The sequence below is a fragment of the Austrofundulus limnaeus genome, unplaced genomic scaffold (genome assembly GCF_001266775.1).
Source record: "Austrofundulus limnaeus strain Quisiro unplaced genomic scaffold, Austrofundulus_limnaeus-1.0 Scaffold1, whole genome shotgun sequence".
Classification (NCBI taxonomy): Eukaryota; Metazoa; Chordata; class Actinopteri; order Cyprinodontiformes; family Rivulidae; genus Austrofundulus; species Austrofundulus limnaeus.
In genome coordinates, this window is record NW_013952403.1 from 8,246,871 (window position 1) to 8,270,177 (window position 23,307).

Below are 23,307 nucleotides of genomic sequence, written 5' to 3' on the forward strand. Positions count from 1 at the left end.
CACACACACACACACACACACACACACACACACACACACACACACACACACACACATTTAGTCTGAGACCAAAACATATTTTATTTCACAGTCAAACACAAGACAGACGGACATAAAACGATGTGAGTTTTCAGAGCGTTTGAATTTAACAGGTCGTTTTTAGATTCAGTATCCTCTTGTTATCATTGACACTGGACCAGAGTTCTGAGCAGCCTGAACCCTCTGCCTCATCCTCTCCTTGTGTTCGGCTGCCAAAAGAAACAAAAAGTGTCACATTTAATGATAAGTGCAAACATTAGCTGGAACTCTAACATTTGTACTCGTGATTATAGTTGATACTAAAACGACACAAGTGMTGACAACTAAAACTAAAATTCGCAGATAATCGCATTAACTCTGGTTTCAGTTTCAGGGTTAAAACATAAGTTTTGGCTCTGAAATTATCCTCAAACTTAATTTTGGCCACAAAACAGAAAAAAACAAAACAAAACAAAAAACACAGGCATAAATTCCAAAATGTCATAACTTTTCTTGTGCGGCTAACAATAAAATTCTTATTTTTATCTAAAACAAAATAAGCTAACAAGACACAAATGACAACAAGAAGAATTCCCTTTAGTGTTGCTGCAGTTTTTTTTTAAACTTTTTTATTTTGTGAAATAATAACCCTCCTACTACATTTGTGGCAAAATGACCGAACTTTAACTGAATTTCAGTATTTAAATAGCACTTTACCACAACAGTTTACAAGTTTTAGTTTACAAGATAAATAAAAAACTGTAAAATAACATATTTTTAAAACTTTTGTTTAACCATATTTTGACTGACAAATGCGCCATAACATGATGACCTAATACTTCTATAACTGATACTTCTGGTCTGTTTTGATTAAAAATGTTTAAGTAAAGACATATAAAAGTGAAAATAAAACAGAACAGTATCATTTTATAATGAGAATAATATATACACAAGATTTTTTTTCACAATACAACAAAATAGTTTCATGTTATTTGTGTTTATTACAAAAAAAAAACTCTTTTTCTACATTGTAACAACTTGTAATCATGTAAAGAGATTTAGATTATAATGTAACAAGTATATAAATATTATAAATTATTTCGTTAGAACAGAAAAGATGGATGGTTTTGAAGGAAACCTTTAACATTAAAACATGATAGTTGTGTTTGACTTTGTTGGAGACGTTCCAATAAACYTCTCTCTGTTTCCTCAAGCTTATATAAGGTTTTTGTTTTCTGACATGATTCCATTTCTGTCTTTTTGATTTTCTGTCACTCGGACCTTTACAGTAAATATAGGATTAGAATTCATGCAGTTGATCAGGTTTTACTGTAAACAAAAACGTTTTTAAAATGAAAAATAAATTGTAGTAAGAATTGGTACATTTTGACATATTATTACTGTCAAGTTATGCTGCTTAGTACAAAAACCTATTGTTGCATGTAACATAATATTAAATAATTTTCATCTAATTTTTTGGTTTGAACAGAACCGTTTGGGGATGTAATGAAGTACAGCTTTGGTTTTTACTGAGACTCATGGAAACAAATTCTGCACCTCAGCAGCAAGTAAAGAGTTAATACAAATGTTATACAGAAACATGATTATTTGTATTTACATGGGGCACATTAACCTCCAGTTTCAGCAAACATAGTATTCTTTAGTGTTTTTCTCCTGTCAGACTCTACATGGAGCACTGTATGAGAACTGACTGTGCCTTAGATCCACTAATATCTATGTTTTAACAAATTTAAAACAAACTTTCCAACTATAAGGCTAATTGTAAACATTCATCGTGACTTCGAGGCATGAGACTTATTGAAACCTTATGGAAAACGAAACCAATGTTTAGACACGTTTGTTGTTGGATTTTACTACATTTGCATGATGTCAAACAAGCTCTTCAGTCTTTTTTTTTTWACTTGTCTTTGTGCCAAATGTTATACTAGATATATCCGTCTCCTACGTGCATTTTTGTTTATCTCTGAAAGAAAGAGAAACACAAATAACCCAAACTAAGTACTTACCGTTATCCCTCTTGAGCTTGATCTTCATAACCACCCCCATGGATACGATCAGGACTAAAGCCGCAACGCCACAGATCACAATGATGATCACACCGTTGTCTGAACGACGGCGGGCGGTTTCAGAGACAAAAACAGGCAAAGAATGAAAAAAAAATTGATAAAGAGTGAAAACATTTTACCGTCACAGTATGTATGTTTATATCCATGGAGATGTGGTTATTACAGCAAAACTCCACATTTTCCTAAAGATGGGAAAATGAAGAGTCAAAAAAAAAAAATCATGGAGATGACTTACTGTRATAAGTGACGTAGTATGGGAGTGAGGCACATTCGCCACACAAGGTGTTCACGCAGCATTTGTAGTTGCCTTTTTTACTAGACAGGATTTTTTCCAGAACAAGGGTTTGGTCTTGATTTTCTAACATGTTTCCATCTTTGAACCATCTATAGGTCAGATTTAAATCAGGAATGTTGTGAGAACATGTCAGCTTGACGGTATCCCCCTCCTTAATGGTGTCTTCTGAGCTGTTGACCTTTGACTTGAGGTCTGTGGAAACAACAACAAACAACAACAAAGTGAAAGTGTTGGACCGAGGGTGTCCGATCCTGGCTCTATCCTGATGTGTTACTTGTTTCCCTGCTCCAACACACCTGATGCAGTGACTGAATAACCTCTTCATGTTCTGCAGAATAATCCCACATTCATTTAGATCAGGTGTGTTGGAGCAAAGAAACCTGCAGCTCTTTGAAGCTTTGACCAAAACTGAGACACATTTTTTGTTTGTTTTTTATGTTCAGCTTTTGTACAACAGAAAAAGCTAGCTTTAGCATTTTTTTTGTTGTTGTTTTGGTCAGTTTGTTTACAAGTATATGATAGAAACTCCTAATACAAGGAGTTTGTTCGCCACTTCAACCACCCAACTTCCAGCCTTAAAGTATAATCTTTTTTTTCCTCAAATCCATCAAAAACATTTTTTGTAATACATGTAAGATGAYAAGAAATATGTTGAGTTGATTAAATGACAATAAAAATTAGAAAAAAATCTACATATGTCTGCATGGTTTAATGTTTTAGTTTTTATTAAATTTGATATAAACTTTATATTTTTTTGTTTACACGAGTCTGTTTTTTTTCTTTTACTCTAAAATGTAAAAATAATAATGAATGTTAAAATTTACTTAGTTTTATCATGTCAACTCCATTGGCCTGAAAACCCCCCTTCAATAAACTCAAAGTGGCCCACGGGCCATCAGTTGATGATCACATATGCAGCTCCAGACACATTTTGTTAGTGAGCAAAGGAGAACAAATGTCTCTTTTGATTGCAAAAGTTGCAGACCTCTGTTCTGAAACATGATGGACAGCGGCCCTCCAGGACCAGGATGGGACCCCACAGTGTTGGAAAGGTTTATGTGCACCATCACCACACAAAGATGCTGTTAGGATCAATATTGTCCACCACCATCCTGTGTGTGTGTGTGTGTGTGTGTGTGTGTGCGCGCGCACGCATTTGTGTGTGTGTGTCTGTTAGCAACATCTCTCATAAACCATTGGGAAGATTTTAATTAATAATTTTAGAAACTAACTACTAGATGTGTAACAGAAAAAAAACAAGTCAATTTGTGTTTGGTAGATTATTTCTTTCTCAGTAATAAATCACATTGGAAAGCCAGTTCATTTCTCTTTTAAATGTTGCCACATTTGTAAGGATCATGCATTTGTAGGATGAACAGTACTGAGTYTGTGGGTTGTGCACATGAAAAAATGTCCAAATCTCTGCTTGTCAACTCATTTTACTGTTGTTGTCGAGCTTTTGGTACCCCCAGGTGCTGCCAGTCTGCTGTAAGATTTATTGCCAAGAAGCATTGTTACAACAAAGAAATAATCTACCAAACACAAATGTCCTCACTTTTTGTGCAAAGTTCAAAACAATAGGTTTTGGACTCAACTCAAAATGTCTGTAACCTACAAATATTGAGCTGAAATTTAATGTGGTGGTAAATGAGTGTCATTTCTAACACACAGTGTGGTTTGAGCGACACAAAAGGCAACATGCATCCTTTCAAGGGAATGCTATTTTCATTGTTAGACATATTTGGATTAACAAGACTAATAACTAAAGTCAGAAATGAATAGTAAAAGAAAAAAAAGGAGATCACGTGATCTGTTAGTGCACAGAGCTTGTTTAGAGAAGGATCCTCTCAGCTACTACCACATCAGATTTGAGCTCAAAATCTGTGAAACTAAGCTGATCATTTTTATGTTTATTATAACTGACTTGCTGGCTTGTCCACTCAATTTTCCCAGTTTTTGATGAGATATTTTGCTAAGAAACAGACAGAAACACACAGAGAATTACATAATAATTTGCCTTTCCCATTCATAAAGGTATGTTGGCTACATTTGCCTTAGCCTCCTTCATCCAGCCCTCCTAAGTTTCGATGACAGTATCGATATGTAAAAACTCTCTAAAAAAAAAAAAAAAAAAAAAAACACAAAGTGGACTAACCAGTGCATTCAGACTTGTTAAAATAGAGCTCACAACAACCTAGAAGGTAAACAGATGGAGAGAAAAAAAGATTCATTTAATGAAAACACTCAAAATTAGCTGTGTTTTACTAGCTACGCATGCTAATTTGATTAATCTGAGTACATTTTAGTTTACTTACTTGTGATGTTACAACCCTGACACTGCTCAGCGGCAGATAAGCACATATTAGCTGAATAAGACAAGACAAAACTCCTTATTATAAAAACAAATACAGTATGCCAAAAGCAAAAGAATGCATAATAATAATAATAATAATAATAATAATAATAATAATAATAATAATAATAATAATAATAATAATTAAAAACTATATATTTGTACCTATGAGTAGGAGCCCATGCAAAAGATACATCTCTGTTCTGATCATCATCTGATAAAATAAGATTGCTGCATTAGAAATCCAGTTATGTTTAGATAAATAACACACTTTGTTAAAAGTCACACATTATATACTTGATATATAGGAAATAAAAAGGCTCAGATGTCTTGGTTTTACCTGTGTTTTTGCACCGCGTGCAGACGTGTGTGATGACCCGTCTCTGCTTTGCTTCACCCAATGGTGTCTGCAGTAACAAAAAGCAACAGAGCTGATTATAAACACTGATAGCCACGCAAATGAATTCATTCCTGGAACCCGTCGGCACAAACACCGCTACTGTTTATCTGCCCCAAAGGTGACACTGACAGCCGGCCATCACAATTTGACTGCCGCTGCTTGTTCAGTTTCAATCAGTTATAAATAAAATAAAAAAAACAGGAAAATTTAAGCCTTCACATTGCTGTTTTGTCAAGTCAAATCTTCACAGTATCACACACTGATACACAATAAATCTTATTAAGCAAAAATAAATACATAAATTAGGCGATTTTAAGTAAAAATTATGACATTTGTATAAATGTAACAAAAATAGACAAATGTGAAGCAGATGAGTACATGCAAAGATGCAAACTGAGAAACAGAGGAGTGCTGAAACATTATCAGGAAAAATAGTGTTTCTTTATGCAAAGTAGCCACCGTCTCTGTAAAACACTAAATTTAGACTCTGAAATGACCTTCATTGTCAGGAACTTAGTCAAACACTGGCCACTAGAGAGTGCTGCTGACTGGCTGTCTTCACATCTCCTTCCTTGAGTGCTTCTATTTTAGGTAGATGGTGCTTTATTCAATGTTTATATTGTTTTAGCTTATTTTAGCTTCAATATAATAGCATGTTGTGGCAATTTTAGCTTGAATGTTGAGATGGAGACAAAGTGATCTGATTACCTGGTTTTTATAGTAATTTGCATATTGGCTGCACCTTCACTTTTCTTCCTATGCAGTGAAAATAATTGTAAATGCATAATTTATAGTCTGCGGCTGGTTCCCTCTTTGGATGTTTTAATGGGAACCAAACCAAAAAACTACTGACGAGTCATACTAGAGCTGCAAAACCACCCTAACGCTTTTTTTCTATGACAAAAGGACAACAGTTACAGAAGCTCTGCAAAGAGGGAACAGACTGTTACACAAGACTTTAACGTGTTTTTTATTCACTAAATAAATAAATAAATAAATAAATAAATAAATAAATAAATAAATAAATAAATAAATAAATAAATAAATAAAACATGCCTGTGACTAATTTCTTGATCATCTTCCAGACTTAACAGGAAATCATCCAAATGCAAATTTTTTTAGAGGCCAATTTGCTCCACATGGGCCCCAACATGCTTGAAATGATTTTAATTAAGCCTACAACCAGTTTTGCTGCTTATGACACAACGTTCATCCTTCATCTTGTGGCCATCGCAAAACTTTATTTCTTGAAGAATTAATTTGGAGGCACTGTCAGTGTTGAACTCCTGAGAAAGGTCAACAACTCAGATGTGGTTCCTGACATGAATGGGATTATTTTGCTAATCTCAGTTGGCTTTAATGCCACCGTATGTTGCATTTTATAGTGTTTTTCATTTAAACACTTATACTACCTTTGATGTCATTTTGCGTCTATTTATACTTCTTTTCATAACATTCTCAGACAACTTCAGATCATTTTGCATTTAGGTAGCTATTTTTTAAATTACAAACCGCTATGATAGCTGACCCCCATTGATTTTTTTTATTTCCAAACCCTCTTTCTAAAATTTCATAAATTTACATTTCCTTTTATATTAAATCATAACATGTAAATTAAAAAAAAAAGACTGCAGTACAGTATGCCTCTGTTGTGTTCTTGCCATCTTTCGCATGCTAAATTTGGTCTTGTGCACATAAAACCCCTAAACTAGCATGACCAAGCGGCTAAGCTAACTAGCTAACGGTGTTTTGCTTGTGGCAAAAAAAAAATCTTTTTAAAGTTTTGAATTAAAATCAACTATAATTATTTAGTCATCCTCCAAATGCAACACAATATAAAACTTCTTAGACGTGCAGGTAAACGTCGATAAGTTACGGAAGTCATGTTTTCGAGAGATCAGCTACTTAATTAGCGACAACTCGCACCTGCGCYTGCAGTTTGTGCGCGTGACAGCTAGGTTGAAGTTGTGAGGAACGTGAGCTCTGTAGCATTTTCTTGTTTTTCGTTAAAAGTGGTTGCTTTCAAAGCATTTTACAACAGGTTCAGTCTCTTTACAAGGATTATAGTTCAATAACAACACAGGGAATATAGCAAACGTGTTCTGTCAGCGGCAACACAGAAACTAGAGAGGTATGATTGACAAGCAATCAGTGCTAGCATTTTCTTGAATTTTAAAATATGTGGTTTGTTTTGTCATCTAAATTAACTTCCTTTACTAAACCATACACACTAATTAAAAGTAAGGAAGTAGCATTGTGATTTTAGAACATATTTAGCACTTTTTAAATAAAATTTGAGTTTAATTTAAAACAATTTGAGTTTAATTTAACACAATATAGTTTGAAGGCTTTGCAGTGTGCCTGGGGCACTGTTATATAAATCAGGAAATCATCAGAACCTTTCCACTGAGCAGCAAACCTTTGATATATGCAAAACCAAAACTGCTCAACTGCAGCTGCATTGTGTTTCTAACGCAGAGCCATGATAAGCAGGCTTTCTACACTGACTACACAAAAACACAATGAGTCTGCCTATGTCCCCACATCATAGAGTTTCTCAAGATGTAGGTTGAAAGCAGTTTGATCATAGTAACCAGACTTCCTCTTTTGTGGCTTGTTGCTATGGCAAGACTTCCCTTCCAGGCAGGAAGTGACAGGAAGACCCAAGTGATGCGTTTTTTTTTTTTTTTTTGTGTTAGTGTGTATGAGAAGTGGTACATGAAGTTAGGGTGGAGCACTCTGCGGCCGTCTTTGACAGTTTGCGCTTCATAGAAGATTAGGCTTTTTTAAAACCTGGACCACCATGGCGAAGAACTTCAATAGTTTAGGAATCCCTGTTGGCCACATGGTGAGTTTGCGCCACTTTGTGCTCACTGGTTTGCTTATGCACTTGTTCTGAATGTAATAGGATTTATGTGTTCATGTAGCGTTGTCTCTGTTTTTTTTTTTTTTTTTTTTTTTTTTTTTTTTTTGCTGTACCGGTACTTTAAATAGATGTCATCATTTTGGTATGTCAAGAGAGCAGAAGAGCAGTTGTGCTGTGTTGGCTTGAGTTGCCTGTCTTCACTCCTCTGCAGGGTCAGATCCAATCAGACTGCATGTCTACAGTTGGTTGCCACTGAAAACAGGCTGGGCCTTCCTGAGCCAGGAGCAGAAACCAAGCCATGCCTGTTGTCCAATCTGTCAAGTGTGGGCTGAGTTGGCTTGAATTCACTCGCTCTGAGGCCCATTACATTTCCTGAAATGGTTCCGCTCTGAAAAAAGTGCCAAGTGTATCTATAGATGTGTTTTAATGAAGCCAAAAGGTCTTGGATGTTGAGTTATAAAAAGTGTTGATCTCTGTTTGTCACTGCTTAAAGTGCAGATAACAAAAAGTGTTCAAGTTAATGATGATGCATTTGTCTTCATAAAAACTGAGTGAAAATTATCAGCCTTCTCCTCTGGATGGGTTCATCTTTAGTGAAACGTTTCGTCTCTCCTCCAAGAGACTTCTTCAGTCTGATGAGTTTCAGGTGAACTCAGCCTTATAAGCKCTGCCTCCACATGGACAAACAGGTTAGTCACATGCAAAAGAGGGCCACCGCCTAACAATAGGCTTGATGGGGCACATGACCCTCTATGAACAAAAGAGCCAATCAAGCCTATTGTTAGTCGATGGCCCTCTTTTGCATATGACTAACCTGTTTGTCCATGTGGAGGCAGTGCTTATAAGGCTGAGTTCACCTGAAACTCATCAGACTGAAGAAGTCTCTTGGAGGAGAGACGAAACGTTTCACTAAAGAAGAACCCATCCAGAGGACCTACTTATTTTTTCTTTTTGATTTTTTTCTACCTGGATTACTGATACATCAGGACATATCAGCCTTCTGTAGTTCTGACTTAAGTCTCACAACAGACACTAAATTGTGTTTGAGACGTTCTCAGTTGTAACCCCCAACTGATTAAGGAATCACATCAAACTGTCACTCTTGGAGACTAGTTGACAACTCTTAATTCGTGGGAAAAGTGCTAGAGAATAGGCAACTTTTCCATTGCAGACTCACTGAATTGACCAGTGGGTCTGGCCACATGATATGGCTACAATTTGAATTGCCAATTTTTGCAAATCGCTGGATATTTTTGTGTGCACAGCTTGCAAATCTACACTTCTGGCCTTGTACATTATTTGCTGTCCACCTCAGCCTAGAATCACTTATTTCGAACCCTGTATTTATGAAAAAGCTGGTTCTGAGATGATTCTCAAAAAGATGGCTTCTTAAGAACTGATTAAGAGCTGTTAGACCCTTTACTATGACCCACCATAGAAACAGACCCCATGTTTATATTGAATCTGGAATACACTTTGGAATAAAGACAGAAGAATTGGACCATTAAAAAATAATTATTATTATTTATAATTGATATGGTTTTTAAACCTGGACATTTGTCTCTGATGTTTTCTATAAGAGGGGAGTTGGGGTCTCCAGCACTCTAGAGACAGGTGAGATATGCTCACAACAAGAGTATAATAGGTTGAAGACACCCTTATAGACTCTATTTTGAAAGAAAGTTTCTCAAACGTTTTGAGCATGTTCAAACTGTGACAGAGCTGCATGGACTATCTCAACGTTGCATGACATTCATTGCACACCATTTTTCCACAGCCACTATTACTGACTCAAAAATGGTAGTTGAACTATTTTGAGCTGTTAAACTCACAAGCGCAGTTATTTTAGGAGCTGTTAAACTCGCTAACATGCACATCGTTTAATATCACTAGCAGTTTTCTTATTGTGCATCTGCATTTTTGTACATATACATYTTTTTTGGCCTTATACAGCATGCCTAAACAGCTAGCTATTGCCAAATTCAAAATAAAAATGAATTGCACTGCATCTTTCAGTTAACTTTTTTTTTACAACTCATCTAAAATAGCTGAAAGTCATGGGGCTAATCTGTAAATGTAAGCTTTGTGATGTTTTAAAGGTAGGGAAGGACTTTATGATGCAGATAGAAAGTCGAAGATGACTGTGGAAGTGTGGACACGGTGAAGCTAAGGGTTCTGAAGTCCACTGGAGTGAAGAGCTAGAAATGAAAGGACGGTTTGAGATAAAGTGTAAGTTTGGTAAATTTCAGAGCAATATAGATTATTAAGCATTGTGAAATTGAGATTAATTTAAATGTAATACTAGCCATGCAGCTAGTGACTGAGAGCAAATATGTTAAACATATGACTGAGGGATGGGACCACAAACAGAAATTGCAGTATTTAGGGGCTTTATCTCAATATATGATGCATTTTGTCTTATTTTTAAATCCTCATTTAGTCAGTGTATTTACTGTATGTTCAAAGCTGTTGCCCAGTGCAGGAGCACATTGTGAGTCACACTGTCACAGAACCTTATTTCCTCATGAGGAGAAAAAAAGAGAACAACAAACCTCTCAAATGTCCACTCATACCAAAGGTGAAAAGATTAGTTGCAGTCAAAAGAAGGGCAGAGTGGGTGTGATCACTAAAAGAGTAATATAACTCGTGTGTGGGAGAACATGGAAATCCTTCTGAGTAAAACCGACACCATCACACTCAGACACCATTTAAATCACAGACTAGAATAGAATGTGAACAACCACAAAACAACAACAACAAAAAAGCAAAAACACAAATGACAATAGCTGACAGCTTGCACACATCTTTTTCATATAGCCTAATTTTGCAAAAAAAAAAAAAAAAAAAAAGGGAGGGGGGGTTTAAAGGTCCATTAAAGGCTAAAATTTGAAATACCGGTAAATTCTAAGGTTATTTCAGTATCAGTGAGTGCAAAATCAATATCACAAAGGACTGTTTGGACAGCAATACATCATGATCTAATACACAGCGGGTAAAATAAGTATTGAACACATCATCATTTTTCTCAGTAAATATATTACTAGAGGTGCTAATGACATGAAATTTTCACCAGATGTTGGTAACAACCCAAGTGATCCATACATACAAAGAAATCAAACCATAAATGTCCAGAAATGAAGTTGTAATAATGTGGAATGGCACAGGGAAAAAGTATTGAACACACGAAGAAAGGGAGGTGTAAAAAGGCATGGAAAGCCAAGACACCAGCTGAACTCTCTCAGTAATTAGAAAGCAAGCCTGCCCCTTGTCAGTGCAAGTTAATATCAGCTGGTTCAGTCCCAAATGATGGCCAGGTATCACACAAGAACCATCTGATGATGGGTAAAAGTAAAGAGCTCTCTCAAGACCTTCACAACCTTATTGTTGCAAAGCATAATGATGGCATCGGTTACAGAAGAATGTCTAAACTTCTGAAGGTTCCAGTGAGCACTGTTGGGGCCATAATTCAGAAGTGGAAAGAACATTATTTCACCATAAACCGACCACGACCAGGTGCTCCTCACAAGATTTCTGACAGAGGAGTGAAAAGAATTATCAGAAGAGTTGTCCAAGAGCCAAGGACCACTTGTGGAGAGCTTCAGAAAGACCTGGAATTAGCAGGTACGATTGTTTCAAAGAAAACAATAAGTAATGCACTGAACCACCATGGCCTGTATGCACGCTCACCACGCAAGACTCCACTGCTGAAGAAACAGCATGTTGAAGCTCCTTTAAAGTTTGCTGCACAACATTTAAACAAGCTTGTGTAATACTGGGAGAATATAGTCTGGTCAGATGAGACCAACATTGAACTGTTTGGATGCCAGAATACACATCATGTTTGGAGGTCAAATGGCACTGCACATCAGCCCAAAAACACCATACCAACAGTGAAGTTTGGAGGTGGGAACATCATGGTGTGGGGCTGTTTTTCAGCATATGGTACTGGCAAACTTCAAATAATTGAAGGAAGGATGAGTGGAAAAATGTACAGAGACATTCTTGATAAAAATCTGCTTCCATCTACCAGGATGATGAAGATGAAACGTGGCTGGACATTTCAGCAAGACAATGAGCCCAAACACAAAGTCAAGGAAACTCTCAGTTGGTTTCAGAGAAAGAAACTAAAGCTGCTGGAATGGCCCAGCCAATCACCTGACCTGAATCCAACAGAAAATCTATGGAAAGAACTAAAGATCAGAGTTCATAGAAGAGGTCCACGAAACCTTCAAGATTTGAAGACTGTTTGTGTGGAAGAATGGGCCAAAATCACACCTGAGCAATGCATGCCACTAGTTTCTCCATACAGGAGGTGTCTTGAAGCTGTCATTGACAACAAAGGCTTTTGTACAAAGTATTAGATAAATTTCAGTAAGTGTGTTCAATACTTTTTCCCTGTGCCATTCCACATTATTACAAATAACTTCATTTCTGGACATTTATGGTTTGATTTCTTTGTATGTATGGATCACTTGGGTTGTTACCAACATCTGGTGAAAATTTCATGTCATTAGCACCTCTAGCAATATATTTACTGAGAAAAATGGTGAAGTGTTCAATACTTATTTTACCCGCTGTATATATTTTTAAACACCATGCATTTGGTCAAAGCAGGGGGTTTCCTTGATGCCCACACCTGGTTTAGAACAAGTGTGAGCTTATAGCAAGTAATAACATTGTTGCAATATTAAACAATACTGTCACACACCACAGGTTTTTCTAATCTAGTACAGCCATATTTAGTAGCACACTGTGACCATAACCTTGATAAAAATGACTGTAATGAGCACTGCTCTAAATACACTTTGGTACAGGAAACACAAGCAAGCAAATAAAGCATTTAACACTGTGAACATCTTCTTTGATGACTGCATTAATTGACATTTCCATCCTCTGACTGTTTTCACCTGCTATTTTTTATTTATGAACTATAAGCTAACTCTAATGGTTGATTTGTCTGTTGCGTGTTACCATAGCTAATGTCTCTGTGCCAGAAACTACACTGAAGTCCTTTTTTTCCCATTTTTAACAATATCAGGCAAATGGCTTGGTTTAGGTGCAGTCTGTCAAAGAGACGGTGCGTTCTAGTTACTGAAACAAGTAATATGGCTCATTTAGGAAAGTACTTTTGACTCTGGATGAGCTGACTTTCATCACCTTTTCATGTTATGCATGCCATCTCTTATCAAGAGATAAGAGATTGCACGCGTGATGCATCAGAAGCGCATGGGTAAAAGCTAAACTTGTGAATTAGATATACGTAAATAGCTAAATATGTTGTTAAAATAGATACTTGATAGCTACGACAGATGGAAGTAAGTAGATATAAGAGAGAATTTTGATGTGTGTGTGTAAATATATTTAAAAAAGAATGAAACCAACAGTATTAACCTGAGGGAAGTGGCTTTCTATGGAACAGTCAGTGGGGACATTTAGACTTGAAACCTACAAGAAGAACCTCTGTTTTGTTACATTTGAGTTTGAGAAAATTGTGAGCAAACCAGTTTTTAATTTGTTTTTAACAGTCTGAGGGAAGAGAGAGGAAGTGGGTTCATCATAGAAGTGAACACACATTTTCTCTTGCCAGACTTTAAACGATCTTTGTTTAGCTCAGTTGTATTTGATTACTTGTTTTATGGTAAAAGTGGTCACCATCAAATAATAAAAAAGACTGATTAAAGTAAATTTACTTGTTCAACAACTGCTGAATTTTTTTTTGTTTTGTTAGATTATAAAAGAGTTGTAATTGTGCAACTGTAGAATAACTGTACTGTAGTTTGTACTAATGTGATGTTAAAAGACATTGAAAGCTTGAGACACCATTAGTGACGGCAGTATTGGCTCTATTTATAAACTGAGCAGTCACCTCCTCAGTCAGTGCACAGGTTTTCTCACACAGGAATACCCAGCAAAAGACAAGCGCACACTCGCTATAACACCTCGGAGCAGTTTTTCTTCACAGCCTGTGTGATGAGTGTGGGAGGAAACCCAAACAAAAAACTCCAAACAGAAGTTCATTAGAATTAAAAACAAATCTTCTCTGTCCCCATTTAATCATCATATCACTTGATTGCTCAGCTGGATCTTTGTGTTTTGATGTTTTTTTTTTTGGTGATCTGATGTCTGTGGGTTGTGTAGTTTTCTGCACAGTTTCAATAAGCTACTGTGAAAAAGAAAAAAAAAACTAAACTTGTAAAATGTGAGTTTTGTGCTTTGAAAGCTGAATGAGAGCTGTTGTCATCAAGTGTTGCAACCACTTCCTGTGAAAGCAGCCCCGGCTCATTGCACTACGTTGTTACATGCAGACTGGGGGGTGGGTGTGTGTGCAGCTYTTGTTCACATCCCACTTCCTAAATGTATGTATTTAACTGTTGCTGATATGTTGAAATGTATTAAAAATGTGCTCAGTTGTTTTTCTTAACATGCAAAGTAAACCTTTCTGGTTACATTTTCTAATATAAATGTAACCATTATTTTTGAGTCAGTCCAGCTGATTTCTTCACAACAAGCATTCATCTGAAACAGAAAACTAGTTTGAACAACACTGCCAGAAAAAAAATGGATATTACACGCTTTCCTGGGCTTTGTGTGGTTCTAAAACCTCTTCATTTMGTTTCTTATTGCAGAGCCAGGCAGTGTCAGATGGAGGTAAGCAGAAGTCGACATGCTCGCCGCTAATCTTTACATCTAAAACAATCTGAAACACGTCTGTACAAGAAACGATATGATTCAGTCTCACYCTTGTTTTTTTTTCTTCTTGTCAGTGCTGATAAACGAGTGTCTTTGTGATTGTGTTGCAGAGCTGAACATGACTGCGCGCGGCTGCGGAGGCAGCAGCACCAGCCTTCCAGGGACTCCAGGCGGAGACGCCGGCCCCGCCAACAGCGTGCTGAGCTGGGCCGTCTCATTCGAGAAGCTGTTGGAAGACCCCTGTGGGGTCAGTTACTTTACGGTGAGAAACAGTTTTGGGGATTTTTTTTTTTTGAACAGGCCTTGATAAAACTCATTTGCTGCTGATTTTTTTAAATTTATTTTTGGATTCACGTGTTTACGCTGTTTGCTTATGTGTTTGTCTGCAGGCCTTCCTAAAGTCAGAAGTGAGTGCAGAGAACATTTTATTCTGGCAGGCGTGTGAAAAGTTCAGGAAGATTCCAGCAACATCCTTGGATGAGGTTTTTTGGTTTTCTACTTTCTTTTTTATTCATATAAATGAGTTTATTGTTGCTCATTACACTGTAGTAACCTTCTATCTTTAATAAATACATTCAATTTTCATTTTCTTTCATTTTTTTAGAGTTTAATTTTATTAAAAGTAATAAAGTAGTTGCACAGRGTTGTATTAAATACCTACATTTTTAATATTTGAACAAAAACTAAATATTTTCTGTAGACTGCAGTGATGGAATGAGCAGTTATTAAAGTTCTCAGTCCTGTGGAGAAGCAGTGTTTTATTTTTCTTTTATTATAGTGCTAACAAAATGACAAACTTCATATTTACCAGATTATCTGAATGCCAAATACTTAGGGAAATTAATTGCTTGTTAGAAGTTTTTATCTTGGGGGCTTGGTGGGTTATTTGTATTTTTGCTGCATCAAGCACTCATGCCAGGAAGCAGAGGTATTAAATGTCACAATAGTTTTACATGATGTGAGTTTCCCCTTAGATCAGAGGTGCCCAAAGTGGGGTCRYCGGCCCAAAATTGGCCCGCCAAGCCATTTGATTTGGCRRACCASCAGTTGTCCTGGTTATTAGATTGTAATCTCCTGTCCTATGTAGAAACACTATATTTCCACTTTTCAACCATTGGTCTAAATATGCGTACAAGGAGCTGAAGTCAGATAGTCTTAACTCATGGTACTCACTTTATCTTTGAATTAAGTTAAGATTAAATYTAAAATATAAGTAACTACATGAGACATTTAGGTTAGATTTAAGCACACATATAGATTTGCACACCTTATAAGACCACATATACTCAAATTTTAATTTATGAAAAGTCCCATGAGCCTTTGCTGCCAGAGCATATGTTGAATTTTCCCCATGTCCGTGGGCTGAAAAAAAAAGAATGTGGGCAACTGCACTGGTTGCTAGCTTATTCATAAAATATAAAACAAGTATTTGCATTTCATGTATTATATTACTGCATTTGGCCCGCGGCCCTCAGATTTATTTTAATTTTGGCCCTCTCAGGGAAAATGTTTGGACACCCCTGGGTTAGATAATGAATGAAAGATTAGAACAGTGTCAGTTGCGTCATTGTGTGTCTGTTTCTACGTTTGAACGATTTATAAAATATGGATGGCAAGGGAAGTTGGTTGTTAAAAGTATAACTCCTGCTTGCAGCTAAAGATGACAGCTCGCTCCATCTATGACACCTACCTGTCTGAAAGTGCTCCTGACTCGATAAACATRGATGACACGGCCAAGACAGAGGAGAAAGACTTGGATCAGCCCACTCCGGACATGTTTAACAAAGCTCAGACGCAGGTTTGCATCGACTTCTCTTTAATCAGTATCAACAGTGACGTGCAGTTTGACTCCTCCTGTTTCCCTTTCCTTGTGGCAGATTTTTAAACTCATGAAGATGGACAGCTACAGGCGCTTTGTGCGCTCTCCTCTCTACCAGCGCTGCACCTTATCGAGCGTAGAAGGCAAACTTCTACCACAGATCTCCACAGGGCCTCGACACGTGGGGTCCTGGGAGGATGTGGTCACTAAAGGCACCTCGAGTGACAAGAAGGTGAATAACCGGATGGACAAAAAAAAGGAAGCATGAGATATTTATTTGGCCTTTACTACAACATTATTGTTACCACATTATTCTTAAACAGGGCAAGAGCTCAGACTCCAACAGCCGGCTGGGTGTGAGGAGTGCCTCGGAGAAGAGGGGATCCTGGGGAGGTAGTATCTGCTATTTTTTTCAATTTTATGTAAATATTCAGATTTTTATTCTTTGTCTAATTTGTTGTTTGAGATCCATCAAATGTTCGAGTCTCGGGAGCCTTTAAAGACTCTCTATCTGTGAAATCAACCAGCAGCGTGGAGCTTGGCTCCCTCCACAGGCAAACTGAGGTCAGTACATTTGCAGCATATGAAAAAGGCTGAGCTTAATCAGTTATAGTTTGTTTTGTTTTAGAATTGAAAGCACAAGAGATGAGCTTTTYATCGTTCAATCAAATCTTTTCCTTTCTGTTCTGCAGAACGGCCGTTCCAGTCCTCGCTTGCCTGAACAGCTGGGTGGAAGTGGAAGTCGTATCGGGGTGGAGGGGGGTTACTGCTGTGTCTACCTGCCAGACGGGAGCGCCTCTCTGGCCCCCACACGAAACGGCCAACAGATCAAAGATATGCTGGCTAGTCTGTGTGAGAAAAGAGGCTTCCCACTGAAGGATGTTGTCATTTATCTTCACGGCAAGAACAAGGTGAGCTTAAACTAAAACTGTACGATGGTCCCCACAGCTTTATACTCTAACAACGTGTGGTTTATAACAGAGGTTCTTAACCTTTTTGACCTCAGGGCCCAATTTGTTGAACATAAAGTGGCACGAGGCCCAGTCACACATTACTAATGTATGGATCAAAATGATAATTATTCTAAATATTGGTTTAATTTTTATTGTATTTACATCATAACTAAACAATCATAACTAACATAACTAAATTAAATACACTTACAGTTTAAAAGTAAAATAAAAACAAATAATCACAAGACATGATTATGACAAACATTTTTATATTATAACCTGCCCATAACAATTATTTGAACAAATACGAAGGTCAGTCAACAGACCACTCAGGCTTATCAGCACAAATATATATATATAATAACAAAAACAGACAATTCAAAAGATAAAATTATGGGCATAAGATAAATAAATTAAAAATGTTTAATGTAAATGTTTCAAATAAAAAAACTGTAAAAATAAATTTGATAAAGTACTAATGAAAATATAGCATTTTAAAACTTTTGTAACCAGAAGCTGCTCTTCATATTAGTGACAAACTATAACAGTAACAACAGCTTTTTGACAAGTTTAAAATTTCTTTAAAATACATTCAAAATGTTTAAAAATAAACTACAAAAATTTATTTAAAGTGCAAATTAAATTATAGCTGTATCTGCAACTGTATTTGATAATGTTTTGAACTTTTAAAATATTGTATGGTAATAACAGAAGCTGCACTTCATGTGTTTTTAATGAGTTACTTTCATTCTTGCCTTCAACTTTTAATTTAAAATAGGTTTTCATTCCGGTCAGGTTTCCAAGGTTCTTCTTCTACATATTAAAAAAGTTGTTAAACAACTCAGTGGCACACTACCGCTACTAGTGGTGAGAAAGTGTATTGCATCTCATTCAAAATCAGTGCGGTCCCACGGCCCTCTGCGGCCCAAAGTTAAAAACTGTTGTTCTTTTGAGGCCCTCAAAGTGGCCCATGGGTTAAGAATCTCTGTTTTATAACACCCTCTCTCAATTATCGTTGACCATTTTTGGAACTTTATTTTGTCCAGATTTGATGTGCGTTTGTATAAAAATCATTAATTTCCTTCCTGTCTGATACACGGTTTCCCTCTCCTCATCAGCCCTTATCGCTGGACCAGGACTGCTCCGTGCTGAGAGATCAGCAGGTCACTCTCGAGCTCAGGGTGACGTTTGCGTGAGTCGGCTGAGTCACTTCCCTCGTGTTTGTTTTGTCCCTCCGCCTCCTGTTTTTGTCACCGCAGCAGGCTTTCACACTCACACCCCCCATTCCAACATGTCATTTTTCACCACATTAAAGGGAAGTCCTGGTGCTGGTATGAGACGTATCACCTGGCTCGCCTTCAGTGTGTTTTTTTAAAAAAAGTCAAATTATTCAACTGTTTGTGCAAGGAAGTAATCAGCTGCCAGTTTTCTTTGACTGATGCTGATGTGAGGGTTAATAATGACGTGCTTGTGTCACAGACTGGAGATCGCGTTCATCAGCAGAACCGTAGGAATCGTGGCGAAGTCCAGTAAGACTCTTCAGGATGCCCTCTCTGTGGTGATGCAGAAACACCACCTCAAACCTCAGGAGGTCTCCGTCACCATGGTGAGTGTGTGTTGCACTRGAATGGGTTTATTACTTGAGTAAACACATTTAGCCATTCAGAAGCACATTTGTGTGATGTAAACATCATGATTTTACATCCTGTCGGTCTGCACTGTTCCAGGTCTCCATTGCTGCCATAAGTTTACATACAGTCATAGATTACAGAAATACTTTATTAGAATTGTTGCTTTGGTACAAAAGGAATGTTTAAGACTTTATTTTTTTGTTTTACTGTAGTTAGTGTTTTGGGAAACATCAAGTTTCCATCAGAAATTATTATGGGGTTAGTCTCTTGGCTGAACTGCTAGGATCCATTTATATGTGTTAGTTTCCAGGTTTAAACCAACTTTTAAACCTCATTCCAAGAGTTAAAGGTGTTCATGAACCGGAGTGTGAGCCTACTTTATCTTTGGGATCAAATGTTTGTTCTGGTGACTACAGTTGAACTCATGTTTGTTCTAACTTTAAGAGAGCGGGCCAAATTTAATTATCTGAAAATAGACAAGTGCCAACACTTCCTCTGATCATTTATTCATTCTTAAAAAGATCCTTAAATGACATGAGGATTTTGAAAATGTTTGCTAGTTTGAGTTTCTTGTAGTTTCTCAAGTGCTGATGTCCACCCCTGATCATCAAACTAACACCTCTGTGCCTAAACCTGTTACTGTGGTTGAATGTTTTACAGGTAATCATTCGATAGTATATTTGTGTAACATTTTGTTTTGTCTGTGTCACCATCTGAAAATCTCAGCAGAGCTTAAATACATAGATTAGGAAGCTGCAGTTTCCTGTCTGACAGAATGGGTTTCGTAATTTCTCAGATAAAAATTCAGATGATTGTTCTATTAAAAAATTATTTTACTCAGCACGTCTACTTGGAGACAAGCTGTATGGCTCTTCGAAGGGAGCCGGATCACATCAGTGGTTCCCAAACCTTTCAGCTTTTGACCCACAAAATAAAAGCAGCAGAGACCTGAGCCCCCAGCTGTTGTCAGTTGATAAACATTGTTTTTACGTCAAATAAACAAGAGCATAATAACATTATTCATTACATTATTTTGTCCATTTTAAGTACACTAATATAACTATTTTGTAACAACAAAAATAAAAAAATGTTGCTAGTTGTCATTTTTTGGCGTAATTATTTCAGAAAATATTTTCAGGACCCCACCTTGATGTTTCAGGAGCCCATTGTGGGTCCCGACCCCAYCRTTGGGAACCACTGACGWAGAGCCTTTTAAACTAGTGATGTCACTATGTGGTGATATAAGAGCCAAACCATGTGACAAGTCCCCTCCTCTCACAAACACATCCCCATACAAAACTGCTGCTCTGCTCCCAGTTGGACAGTCTTTGACTCTGTGGAAAAACAGAGGAGTGTGTGTGTGTGTGTGTGTGTGTGTGCGCGTGCATCTGAGCAGGAAAACACAAAAGAAAATCCTAAATAGGGAAAAAATATTTAAAAAGGAATGGCTCTCAACTGTTTGTGATTCGGTCCCCACTGTTCATTTTAAAGAGCTGTTTCACAGATTTGTATCATTTGTGAACAAATCTGTAGTTTGTTAGTCGATTTACTGTTCAATACCAAGTTACACCATTTGTTGATTTTTTTATGTAGAATTTATTTTTTTGTCTAAAACGTTCCCACGCAGTACAGATTTCATAGCGTTGTAAACAATAAAGCTCCAAACTACTTATCTCAACGGTTTGAACCAGTAAGAAATCACCACTCTATTGGAACAAGGTTTAGTAAAAAGTCATTTCAAGTCCCAGCTGTTAAATTATGGCAAATCCTCTTTTTATTATACTGGGGTAATGCTGTGGAAACAGTTACCTGAGTATATTCAGGTTACTGCATGCAAGCCCCTATTCAAGTGTCGAGTTAAACAGTTCTTATTCCAAAGGTTAGTCTGGTGAGAATTAGATGATTATATTTATTAGGTTTTTTTTTAAATTGTAACTGATGTTATTTGTGTAAGTGATTTTGTGTGATGATCATGTGCTGGACCACAATGGAAATAAGCTTTTTTGTGTTATCCACTTATGTTAATGTTATTGCATATGATGTGCAGTGTCATTTACATAATAAATAAAATGAATGAATGAAGATTTGTGGAAATATTTCTGGACTTTTAAAATTTGTACCCAGTGAAGAGGCGTGTTCTTGTGATGGAGTCTCCCTGTTGCTCTTCAGTCCCTGTCTCAAAGCACATACACAGATRGATGTACACACAGAGCCACGTCGCATTTCTATCCTCTCTCCTAAGTTAGTTTTTCAGTAAAGRTCATCATTCTGTTTCTCTCCTCTCTTATAGTCTTAGAGGAGGCAGGTAGAGAATGTGTGAGGTGATTACAAAGAAGGTAACCCAGAATTGGACAGTTTTATTTTACAAACGTGTAAAGAAGACATGTTTTTCCACTGTGGAAAATTAAATAAATCCCGATGAGTTGACATTTTCCTGAATTCCTGTTGGATTTTTTTGGAAGATTTTTTTCTATTACTACTTATAAATATTTGTTTGAAGAAGAACCCTGTGGCACTTCTCCTCTTTCCCCGCTGATTGTGTTGTCAGTAAAATATCAGAAACAAATCCTCCAACTTTATTTTTGCTTTGTTTCAGGTTGGAAGTGACCAGGCCTTGACCATGAGCAGCTCTGTGTTCGGACTGGCCAATAAGACGATCCGATTGGACAAAACCAAAGGTAACTATGTGACCCAGTTATTTGCTTCAAAGTGAACCAGGCAAAATGTTATTCATAACTTTTCAGCTGATGTGCTGCACAGCTCCTTGAAAAGCACAACTAAAGGATTAGAAGAAGCCTTAATGAGTCACTTAAATCAGATAAAGTGGATTTCCTGCTGCCCATCAGCTGTGAGATACACAGGCCGGTCTTTGTGTGCGCTCTCAAGCTGCATGAGTGTCTTTCTCTTRTCATGTAATTGTTTCTTAATAGCCTCTAAAAAGCATTTACTCTCTGCAACTYGCTGAGAAGAATCTTTCAGCGTTCACCTGTCTGGTTTCTTTAATGATGATCTCTTTTGACTTTGATTTTTTAGTTTTTATTTTTTTCRCCCTCTTTGTGTGTCTCTTTGTTCTTTCCGTGGGTTTGAAACGTCTGATTCACTTTGGTTTGTTTACGGCTGTGTCATTTTCATTTCACTCACCTCTGCTGAGGAACCAGAACGGGCTTCGCTTTGGATCTGAGCTCTGTGCTTCAGAGCTCACATCACCACATTTACTACAGGCAAAAGAGATCTGCAGGGAAGTACAGTATGAAAGTGATTTTTTTTTATTTTTTTGTGAACACAGGTAAAGACCAYACCATCATTCCCAGAGGAAGTGGTTCTTTTGTTGCCAAACAGGTGAGACGTTGCTAAATAAAACACTTCTTAAGTTTTGTCGGGGAAAATAAAAATAGACTATTTGATGTTGAGTAGAAACAAAGCAGTTTTGTGATTGTCAGATATTTTTGCATGAATATTAACAGTTTGTGTTCTATTTTTATCTGAAGTCCTAATTAAAAACATGTAAAACACTGAATTCTTAACCAAGGCTGATTATTTTAGCCTTGGTTAAACAGTTTAAATGCATCAGACTCTTGTAACTGTCTCTTGGTTGCAAACACTCAGGAGACTGCAACATAACATTAATTTATTTTCTCACAATATTTGAGTCAAGTTCTAGCTGCCAACTCGTCTCTAATACCGGCAGCCCAGTGAGAAACTGCATATCCAGTTGTAATTCCAAGCCATCTTTTATCAAATACAAACCTCTTTATCCTGTTGAGGCTCCAAAAACACGAAGAAGTTGGTGTTTGTCAAAGATGCTGCCYTCTTTAAACTTTCTCATTTTAACAGCAGCTTGTTTTCAGTTCGATCTGGATTAGAGAAGTTGCTTCATGTCGACTTAAACCCGGAATCTGTTTTGGTCTCAGGGAGGAACCACGGGTACGGGTCTGGAGCCTAAATCATCTCTGCAGACAGACAGAAACCGGACGCAGCAAAGACCCAGTAAGAACCGCGATATGGACGGTAGGGGACCGCTTGTGGAGAAAAATAACATTTCAGACCAGGTCTAAGCAAAACAAACTGAACTAGAAAAATTGCATTTCCTGCGAAAATGCTAGTGTGAATGCCTGTTGCTGAAAGCTGCTGAAATTGAGAATGTTTAATAGCAAAAAGTATTGTTCGAAGTCAAACTTTAAAAGCTGAAAGAAGC

The 23,307-nt window shown here is 37.1% G+C and overlaps 1 protein-coding gene across 2 annotated transcripts in view; it reads left to right on the forward strand.

The window, feature by feature from the left end:
* The first annotated feature begins 7,807 nt into the window (after positions 1-7,807).
* The window catches only part of rgs14b (regulator of G protein signaling 14b), a 19,074-nt gene continuing 3,574 nt past the window's right edge, over positions 7,808-23,307 (forward strand). The window contains exons 1-14 of one of the 2 annotated variants that reach the window (XM_014008321.1): positions 7,808-8,001; positions 14,646-14,667; positions 14,820-14,971; positions 15,099-15,191; positions 16,364-16,507; positions 16,587-16,760; positions 16,852-16,921; positions 16,995-17,092; positions 17,221-17,439; positions 18,600-18,673; positions 18,961-19,087; positions 21,709-21,790; positions 22,399-22,451; positions 23,024-23,099. In XM_014008321.1, the coding sequence (XP_013863775.1) occupies positions 7,957-8,001; positions 14,646-14,667; positions 14,820-14,971; positions 15,099-15,191; positions 16,364-16,507; positions 16,587-16,760; positions 16,852-16,921; positions 16,995-17,092; positions 17,221-17,439; positions 18,600-18,673; positions 18,961-19,087; positions 21,709-21,790; positions 22,399-22,451; positions 23,024-23,099 (1,429 nt within the window). In that variant the 5' untranslated portion in view covers positions 7,808-7,956. Of the gene's footprint in view, positions 8,002-14,645; positions 14,668-14,819; positions 14,972-15,098; positions 15,192-16,363; positions 16,508-16,586; positions 16,761-16,851; positions 16,922-16,994; positions 17,093-17,220; positions 17,440-18,599; positions 18,674-18,960; positions 19,088-21,708; positions 21,791-22,398; positions 22,452-23,023; positions 23,121-23,307 lie in introns of both variants that reach the window. The other variant, XM_014008314.1, reaches the window with a different exon arrangement.